Below are 10,540 nucleotides of genomic sequence, written 5' to 3'. Positions count from 1 at the left end.
GGTGGCACTGAGGAAGAGGAAGAGAGAGAGAGGTAGACGGGAGGTAGAGACAACAAAGATGAACCCTTTTGCACATACAGTACTGTGTTGCTGGTGAAGGCAAAATGGGTATATGGGTGGATAGATGGGTGGACAGGCTGAACTATTAGGTATGTCTATACAGGGAGGAGTGTGCCCAAGACCATGTATAGGGTTGGCAGACAACATTTCTACAAGTATATTTGTATGTTCTGTAAGAATTCCCAGGTGTATAGTAGAGCTGACAAGGGACAAGATTGTAGCCACTTCTTGGCCACAGCCAGCTACCCAGAGGAAGTAAGTAGTTGAACCTGTGGGCTCGGGATCATAGTGGCAGAAGACATCAAGCTCAATTAGCATAACATACAACACAAAACATTGTTCTACTTCCTACTTCAGTGATTAGTGACTGGGATCTTAAAAGCTTGCAAGAAGCCATCTAGATGCAATGATGGGTCTCTCCTCATCCAGAGCAAAGAAGAATGAAGAAAACCAAACATTGTAAACAATTAGTCCAAGCAACTGGTACACCATGCGATGCGCAGCCTATATGACTATGAGACCAGAAGAACTAGATGGTGCCCGGCTACCACTATCAACCACTCAGAGGGGGATCTATGTAGGAGATCCTGGATAGAGAGGGAGAACAATGTGGAACAAAACTCAAAATCATTTGGAAAAAAAAAGGGGAAGGACCAGGTTTGCTGGTTTGATAGAGCCTGGTGGAACCACTGAGACTATGGCCCCTAGCTGCCCTGGAATTGTCTGGAATTGAACCCACACCTGTGGCTTCCAGCCAAACAAAAGACAGGCATATGAGCAGCAGGAGTGCATGGAGGGATGGACACAGGGAAGAGGTAACTATCGGAAGGAAGTGGGAGGGGAGCTGTTGCATTGGGATAAATCGTAGTCAATGTCATGAGACAAAGTATATGTGAACCGCTGTATGAAAAGTGAATTTGCTGTGTAAACTTTCACCCAAATCACAATTAAAAAAAAAAAAAAAGAATTTAAGCTCTGAGGCCAATGTTCTTGAATTCATATCTAAGCTCTGTGACTTTGGGTAAATCATTAATTTTTCTGAACATTTAACTCTTACAGTTTCCTTATGAATATAATGGGTAAATCCTCCCTCATAGGGTTTTTTTCCTAAGATTAAATGCGTTCTTACACACAAATTGCCTAGTCTGGGGACTGCTCTAGGAAGCAATCAAAAAAAGTCAGTAGCTATTTCAGCTGTCCAATTCTGGTGAGGATAGGAGAAATGAGTACTTTTAGACCTCAGTGATGGCAATGTATATTGGCCTGAACCTTTCCTTGTACTCTTTGGCATTTTGTTATATAGAGCTATCAAAATACTCATTCTCTTATTGACCTAGTAATTCCACTGCTAGAAATTTTTCTTAAAAAAATGATCTGAAACAGAGAGAAGGCTTTATGTAGAAAGGTAGTTATCAAATCATTATTGATCATAGCTCGGCACATAACAACAACAACGAGGTATTGCCTCGGAAACCCAGGAAGGGGTCTCAAAAAGTCAGAAATGACTCTACGGCAGTGAGTGAGTGAGTGAAGCACTGTCAGCAATCTAAACACTCAACAACAGAAGAGTAAGTTGTGGTGTATCTATTCATTGAACATATACAACTATATACATACACACACACAACCATATCAATTTTTGGCTATGAAAACAATGTAATAATAAATATTTTTTTATAATAAACTTTAAAAATCACCTGTACAGTAGAGATGCAAAACTATGACACTATTTGCATTAAAGAGCTTACAAGGAAATACTTCCAAATGCTGACAGTGTGGAGCAGGGGGACTGGTGAAGGTCTATTTTAGGAGTATCAACTCTAATGCATTGATTTGTCTTCCTATTTCTGTCTCAGTACCACAGTATTTAACAAATGAAATTTTAGTACAGTTTTCTCTAATTTTAAAATATGGAAAGCAACTAATACCAAAGGGAGCTCTTCCTTCTTTGGAGGAATATTGTCTAATTGTCTTGGCTGACAGCAGTAGAAAGAAGTATTGAGGGGAATATAGTTGTGTTGAGCCTTCCACTTGGGTGCCCACTTCATTACATCCACACAGAGCATCTGCTCCCAATGTACCAGCAGCATGTGGCCCACTGTAAGTATTCAATAAATATTTATGGACTTCTTTGGCAACTTAATGCTCCATAGTATAGAGACTGTAAACTCGACAGAATCTATAAATCTAGATTTATATATATAAATCTATAAACTCTATACAATCTATACATGAGGATTTGTATATTTCAAAGAAAACTCTTTAACAGTGTGTCCTTCTTATACTAAAAAAGTTAATTTTGGAGTACCTGAAACAAATCTAATCTCTTCATGCATATCTCAGTTAGAGGTTTCTTTGGAGATGTAACTTACAGACATGTAGACATTAACTTTAAAATCCATTTAATTATGTATTTATTATAACTATATACCATTAAAACTAAGAGGCCATTTATTTTAACACGCATGCAGATTTCAGAGATGTCAAAATATGAAAAATAAAAGGGCATCTTAGAAACTATGAAATACAATAACTACAAAGCAGTCACATAATTCCATGGACTTCACATGTTTCAGGACATGGATATCAACCCACCTATCTACTCTTATCAAAACAACCTTTAAACTGTGCTCTGCCTTGGTTGGTATGAAGATATATATAAAATAAAGTTATGAAACAGTACAATACTAAACTGTGTACGCTGTGACACATAGGGTAAAATAAGAACCAGATGTTTCAGATGGACATAAAAAAGAGGCAGCACATTTTTTTAGAAGCTATGCCACTCTTATTTAAATGTAAACTCTAAAACATTATCTGTAAAATTATAAATTTCATTTTAAAATAAAAAGATGAACATATCAAAAAGAAAAACAAATCCTTTCTATGCTGTCTCCAGAAATATGTAAATTCTACTCTGAAGAACAAAACATTTCTATGCCCTTCCCAGAAAAATACCAACATACTTTGAATTTGAATTACCACACACAGTATACTCCAGAGACGAACTCCAGAGAAACATAAAACCTCACCTCAGAGCTATTGATAGCCAAAGCCTGAAGTAGTAGCTTAGTGGCATCAAGATGAAGACCATAGTGGATCAAAAGGTTGGCCAAGTTGACAAGAGGAATGTCTTGGTATTGAAGTGGAGCTAAATTCAAAGCCCTTTGAAGACAGGCAATAGCAAAAGTGCTGTTTCCTACTGCTCTCCAGTACAGTCCTGCTTCATTGAGTATGAGCCAGACAGGAGCATTTGGCTAAAAAATCCCAAATATTTCAGTTAATACAACAATGTAATATTTATTCTACATATTACAATGCATTTGTACAGGATTTTTAATTAGTATATTTTGACTTTCAGTAACAATAAGTGTTTAAGGAGCCCTAGTGGCTCCATGGTTAAGCACTCAGCTGCAAAATGAAGGTCTGCAGTTGGAAACCACCAGGGTTCCATAGGACAAAAGACCTGGCAATCTACCATAAAGGTTACAGCCTAGGAAACACTGTAGGGCAGTTCTAGGAGTTGGATTTCCTTGATGTCAAACAACAGCAGCACTAAAGTTTCAAGTTTAGGATGTGCAAAGCAGGTGACTCACCTTGTTAATAGCATGAAATAAGAAAGACCCAATTTCTTCTTCTGGGATAGTATAGTTATTAATACGGGAAAGCAGAATCTGAAAACATCAAAAGGAAGACCAACTCAATTTAAAATAAAGACATTTTAAAAGCATTTTGTAGATGCCAATCCTTTTTTGAGTTACTTAGGCAGAGCTCATTTGAGTAGATATTTTAATTATAAGTATAATATGAATAATTAATCAATATACCAATAGGTGTTCACCTGCTGACATGCACTGATTTTAAGGACAATATATATGCAATAACATATACTGTTTCTTATTTTGTTAAGAACTCATCAAGAAGTAACAAGATTGGCTGTGAGATATTAGTTATTTAAGCTGTGTGATGGGGACATGGAATTCAGTATACGTTTCTACTTAAAGTTTTTTTTTCTTTTCGCTTCAGTAAATATTTGTTGAATATAAGTAGTAACTGCTGATAGCTTTGAAATTAATTTTTTTTAAAAAAAGGCAGTTGTGATGGTCTGTTTTCTCTGTAAAAATGTAATTTCTTTCATTTCTCTCTCTAAAATGGTATCTAATATAGTAACTCATATAATCTATACTCAGCAATAAAGCATTCTAAGTTATGAATAACAGGAATTAAAGAAAACAGTGCAAGAGAACTTATTCATAATGTTTGCAAAGCAGTTATCATATTCATACAAATTCCTAAGGACATCAAGTAAGGCCAAAGCAGGGTTGATAAGGCCACGGAAAGACAACCTTCAAGCTTTCAATTCATATAAACTTCTGGATGACTGGAGGATGCAAAGCTAAATCAAAGTAGTCAGAATGACTTCCTTTAGGTAAACTGAGAGTTCTGTATTATTCATCTCCATAACTCTTTGAGTCAAAAGAATAGTACTAGGGTGGTCTATATAAGCAGCAGCCCCGAGGAATACTTTCCTACCACTTTTTCAACAGCATGCCTGCATGACTGACTGCTCAATCATTTTACCAATACTTTAATTCTATCCTTCACTTGTATGAAGTTAAAACTCAACAGCTGCCTTCTATCAAACTTTTGTTCCATCTAAGAGGCTTCCGAAGTCACCCAGCATGGACGGCAATAAACACCAGCCTAAGTGAGCCTTACTTTTCGTGCATGGTCATCTGGCATTTTGGCTTTCAGATCCATGCGGACCTCTAATTCTTTGACTAAGTAGGACAGAGTCTGGCTTTTTCTGAAGTCAGTTATGGAACAGTCTGGGGTTTGGGCCTCTTCTTCTGAAGAATAATCATCACTGTTGAGTTCGTGGATCCTGGCACAAGAAAAAGGAACAAGATTCATATTTGCAAAGTTTGGGTGATGTCAAGATAAAGACTTAACCTTTCAAGTCCAAGGCTGGTGCTCTCAAAGAACTGCCAGATGACAATCATGCAGAATCAGGTGCTTTGCCAAATCCATCAGCACTTGCCTGAGTCCTTTGTTTTCCGGAGGTAGAAAATAGGTTGGCAATTCCCCACCAACAGGGACTCTAGGGTAGCTTTCTGCACAATCTGCTCTTTTAGGCCACAGAACATGCTGTTTGTCCTAATAAAGAAATAAAGTTTCTCATCAATTTCTTTGGACTCCATTTGTCAACAGTGAAATGAACTTTTTAAAGAATCTAAATGTACTAAGATTATTAATAGAAATTTCAATATTTTAAGATAAATGTGGTGGACATTGTGGTTGATTCCAAAGGATTCTGTCTTTCCCAGATTATTAGGCTGAGTTGCTCACAGTAATTCCACCTACTTTACCACAGACTGGTTCAGGGCTAGCCTGGCCTAAGTCAGCTGAGCCAATGAGCTGTAAGGAGAGGCCTGCTTGGGTTTCTGGAAAGAAAAGCAAGGTTCTGTCTTTTCTGCTACTTGAACAAAAAAGCATGATACTCCAGTTTCTGCTGGCTGTCATTTTATGACCATGAAGATAAGCTTCAGGATGAAGAAAATGTTGTAGGATGGCAGAGGGGAGAAGGGGAAGAAAAGGGGTCACTGATAACATCACTGGGCCACTAATCAATCAAACTCAAAGCCTGCCGTGTGGACTTCCTACTGAAGAAAGTTTTATTTCAGTTTAAGCCCAGATGAATTGGAGTTTTATTACTTACATGAAAGCATACTTAAGTTTAGAAAACTGGCATTTTTTTTTTTTTTTTGGCCAATGCTGAAGTTAAGTTGTTTTCTGATTTGTGAAATGTTCACTTTTCTAAATATAAATAATACACACTAGAGGGTTATTAAATTCACATGTTGAAGCTGTCAAATTCTAGAAAATTTATAGTAATAAGTTTGAGTGCTTGTATAGTTAGAATGGGAGCTCTGGTAGCATAGTGCCTAAGGCATTTGACTGCTAACCAGAAGGCTAGCAGTTAAAACCCACCAGCCACTCTTTGGAAGGAAGGTTGGGCAATCTACTTCCTTAGTGATACTGTCTCAGAAACCCAAGGAGGGGTCGCTATGAGTTGGATCCAACTTGATGGCAGTGAGGTTTTATTTTTGAGTTTTATAGTTAGAATAAAAGCATGGTTAAATTCTGAAAATTTAATGGTGAACAAAACATACACAGACCTTGCCTTTCTATCTTGGGATGTCCAATAGCTAGCATGTAACTAATTCTTGGCTGGCCTAGAAATATTGGTATTTATTTACTAACTTGTTTACTGTCTGTATCTTCCCCTAGAATGTAGGCTCCAGCAGAATAAGGAGTTGTTTACTATATTCCCAGCCTGGTACACAGTAGGAGCTTAATAAAAGAATGCTGACTAAATAAGTATACACAAGTATATACTAGGTCAAGTTTAGAAATTTATTAAGGGTAGTAATTATACGCAGAGTTCAGGACTGTGGACTGCAGTCAGGGTGTCCGTCTTCCCTACTTGATTGGGAAGAACACCTAGATGATAAAAGGAACTGTATCTCACTTATCCATTACTTAGCACAATGCTTCCATTGGGCATTCCATAGTAGAAGTGAAATAAATGTTTGCTGAACTAATAGGGATCATATTAATATCAACGAGTTGAGGATCACTAATTTAAGAGACTGTGGCTATGTAAGAAAACCCCTTTATTATCCTCTGTTAACTTACCCTAAATGCATCAGAGTCCTTGCCCCAGATCCAGAGAACAGAATGGGCTACAGGAGAGGGAGAAGACTTGACTGAATCACTGATATCACTCTGATTTGCCTGAACATCAAAGTTCACGGACATCATACTAGAGGTTGATGAATCCTCACCAAACTAGAAAATGAAAAGTTAAATCAACTTAAAGGTGGGAAAGGACTTAAAACTAAGACTTAACTCAAACAAAAAAAATTAGTAAACATTGAAAATTAGTAGGAAAGCAAACTATTTTAGTAACAAAGCCATCAGATCTTCTAATTTAAAAACTATGCCCAAATAGTATCCTCCCATAAGTAAAAAGTTGCCATAGGTAAAAAGTTGTCATACTGAGCAATTTTCAACCAACTTTGTCCTTAATTACGAGAAAACTGGCATAGATTTCCCCCACCCCCCAATTCTTTTACTTCTTTCTATAATGTAGACTCTTTGGTTTAATAAACAGCTGGTCTAGAGATTTGGTTCATTATTCCCCTTTGTGAGGCTTAACTTTACCCAAAGAATTTGGTCTTTATTCTTGGTTCCTGAGAAACAGCCTCTACAATCTTAAAATTTCCCCAGTAATCATTAAGTGTATTTGATGAGCATCCAGACTATACCTAACTTAACAAGTTATGCTAATGAGGTGACTCTTAGGTGGAGGATAGCAAGGCCTTAAGGACCTACTCTGGGTTATCAACCTTGTAATTATCTTGTGATACTGACCAACTGCAGGGAAAGGGCTGGACTCTGAATTATGTAATGAGATCCCCAGTAAAAGCTCTGGACATGGAAGGGACATGGGCTTTCTGGGTGGTGATAGACACAGATGTATGTGGAAGGGGAAGACGAAGGCTTGAGTCAAACAGCCCAATCCAATCATACACAGCATATTGTTGTTGTGTTGTTTTTAGGAGTTGTCGAGTCAGCTTCAATTCATAGTGACCCTATGTACAACAGAACAAAACACTGCCTGGTTGTGTGCCATTCTCACAATCCTTGCTATACTTGAGCCCACTATTGCACCCACTGTATCAATCCATCTTGTTGAGGGTCTTCCCGTTTTTTGCTGACCCTCCACTTTACCAAGCATGATATCCTTTTCCAGTGAATGGTCCCTTCTGACAACATGACTAAAGTAGGTGAGATAGTCTGGCCATTCTCGCTTCCAAGGAGCACATACAAACTGCACTTTGGGAAACTGAACTGCCATCCATGCAGTGATCGAGTACTCCGCACAACATCTGATTTTATAAAAATAATACCAAAATCTTATAAATCTAAATGACACACATTTTAGGGATCAGCATATAAGGAATGAAGGAAAACGAAATGATATTTCTCTTAGATATGCAGAAGTTTATAAATACTAGAAAAGACCAAGAAAAAGACCTGAACATAGTCCACATTTTCAAAGATATCTCCACGATGGTAGCGTACAGGCTGGTCCCACTGGCAATGTAAACTATGCTGTTGGTTGACCAGACGGCATATTTGATGATTTCCTGGAATAGGAAATTACAAATGATGAGAAAGGTCAGTAGTGCATACATGATTTTCTTGGCTTGAGTAATTTAGTTTCAACCTTCTATCCCTCACAGTCTAGTAGAGTATATACACAGAGAGTACTTATACAAAGAGACACTCATTAATGGCTAAATTAAATCATCCTAAAGAAGCCCCAGTTTCCCCATCTATAAACCAAAGGTAGTCCACTAGCTGATCACTAAGGTATCATCTGGCAATTACATTCCCAGACTGTAAAATCTATTGATTCCAAAGTTTTACAAGATTTTGACGATCTCTTTGAAGAGAATTTGCTTTACAAACTTCGTAAATCTGTTTCAAACTTATATATAAGAACTCTGGATGTATTTCAGAACAGACTGAGCCGTAAGTAATCCCTAGGACTGTTTCTTGGGAAATATGTTTTACACTCAAAATTGAAAAGAAAACTTGTGAGGTGGACTGTAACTAATCATAGCTAATGTTCAAAGACTGAGAGGTTTTTCAGACCAAGATATGTATCAGGGAAGAAGGGTGTAATTTAAGGGACTCTATCAATTTACCTACTGGTGTTGCTCCCTAAGGGTTTGATCAGAAACTACACGTTTTGAATAGAATCAAAATCATGAATTTACTATTCTAACTCAAGTTCACTTAGATCTAGAACCTTAATCCTTCTATTTTTGGGGTCACAAACTCTAATAGATTTTAATAAGAGTTTTATACCTTCTCCCCAGGGGGAAAAAACCCAATAGTGTATATACATTCTGAATTTACAAAAACATATACACAATTCTGCATACTATTTTTGGAGGATTTCAGAACTCTTTGAAACCAATCCATTGATCCAGCTTAAGAATTCCTGTATTAAGATGGTGGAATAGGCAGACAAGCTACACAGACCCTCCTCAACAGAGAAACCAGAAACCAACTGACAGAGATACAGAAGATAATCCTGGAGCCCTGAGCTTTGAAAGGAAGTACACAGAAGTGGATTAGGCACCAACTAGTGCAAAAACCTGAATAAAAACAGTGCATATGGAGATGGACAGAGCTGCTGACTGTCAGCTACTCTGACAGCACCAACAGCCTGAATATTTCCAAGTGGCACTAGGACCTGAGAATTGACCTAACGATCAGTCCTGGTCGCCAAGGGCTCCAGGGATGACGGCACTGGTGGCTGATGAAATAGCAAGGAGGGAGACAACCTGAGCTTGTAGACTTTCAGCTTTCCAGAAGGTGCAGCCATTTTGAATGTTTACAAGTGGAAGCCATTTTGGATATTTAAAGTGACTGAGGGCACAGCCATTTTTAATGTTTACAAGTGGGAGCCATTATGGATATTTAAAGCGACAGCATTCTTATTTGGATTCCAGGGACTTAAGAATAGGCTTCGTTTGCCAAGGATGGTAGGGACATACGGCGGCTGACAATGGGAAAGGAGACAGATGGTGAGTGTATAAGTGCTGCCAACTAGCAAACAGAGGAGCACAACACCTTACTTCCTTAGATAATATCCAAACAAAACAAAGAAAATGAAAATCTTGGGCAAGTCACGCCAACATAAAATCACCAATTAAATAAAAACACATAAAACATCACAATGCCTCGGAGACAACAGAGCACCACAGGCCATACAAAGAAGTAAAATAAAGCAGGAGAAACAAGGGACAGGATACAGACCCAGAACACATCCCTGAGGAAGAAACACATTGGAACTCTCTGATAAAGAATTCAAAATAATTATATTTAGGTACTTCAAACAGATTGAGAGATAAATCAGGGAAACACTGACAAAATTGAGGAAAACACAGAGAAAACCCTAGAAGAATTTCGAAAGATAATACAAGAACAAAATGACAAAATAAATGAAAAATTAGAAATGATAAAAAATCTACAGATAGAAATCCAGAAGATTAATACTGAATTTTCAGAAACAGGTTAATATATTGAACTGGCAAAGAAGTAGAATAGAATTAATGAAAGACAGAATTAGTGAAATTGAAGGGAAATACATCAATACTTCTTTGGAAAGGGATTAATCAAAAAAAAAAGATCAAAACAAAATGAAGAAAGCGTAAGATTCATGTGGGATACCATCAAAAGGAATAACCTACGTGTAACTGGAATTCCAGAATAGGAAGAGACAAATAAAACCACAGAGAAAACTGTTTAAGATTTGGTGGAAGAGAACTTCTCTAGTATGATGAAAGATGAGAACGTATCTATCCAAGAAGTCCAATGAACCCCAAACAGGACAGAT

At 37.5% G+C, this 10,540-nt stretch overlaps 1 protein-coding gene across 1 annotated transcript in view; it reads right to left on the bottom strand.

Annotated features, from left to right (window-relative positions):
* Nucleotides 1-10,540, bottom strand: part of TTC17 (tetratricopeptide repeat domain 17) — a 152,426-nt gene that overhangs the window by 74,779 nt on the left and 67,107 nt on the right. Inside the window, exons 10-15 of the mRNA XM_007946512.2 lie at nt 8,164-8,276; nt 6,760-6,912; nt 5,102-5,217; nt 4,780-4,945; nt 3,657-3,734; nt 3,093-3,317 (exon numbers count right to left, since the gene is read on the bottom strand). Coding sequence (XP_007944703.1) covers nt 3,093-3,317; nt 3,657-3,734; nt 4,780-4,945; nt 5,102-5,217; nt 6,760-6,912; nt 8,164-8,276 — 851 coding nt within the window. The remainder of the gene's footprint in view (nt 1-3,092; nt 3,318-3,656; nt 3,735-4,779; nt 4,946-5,101; nt 5,218-6,759; nt 6,913-8,163; nt 8,277-10,540) is intronic.

Source organism: Orycteropus afer, unplaced genomic scaffold, assembly GCF_000298275.1.
Source record: "Orycteropus afer afer isolate SDZICR_OR568_19922 unplaced genomic scaffold, OryAfe1.0 scaffold00165, whole genome shotgun sequence".
In the NCBI taxonomy this organism is placed as follows: domain Eukaryota; kingdom Metazoa; phylum Chordata; class Mammalia; order Tubulidentata; family Orycteropodidae; genus Orycteropus; species Orycteropus afer.
The sequence above is the reverse complement of the archived record's forward strand: the minus strand, read 5'-3'. Positions and strand labels throughout refer to the sequence as shown.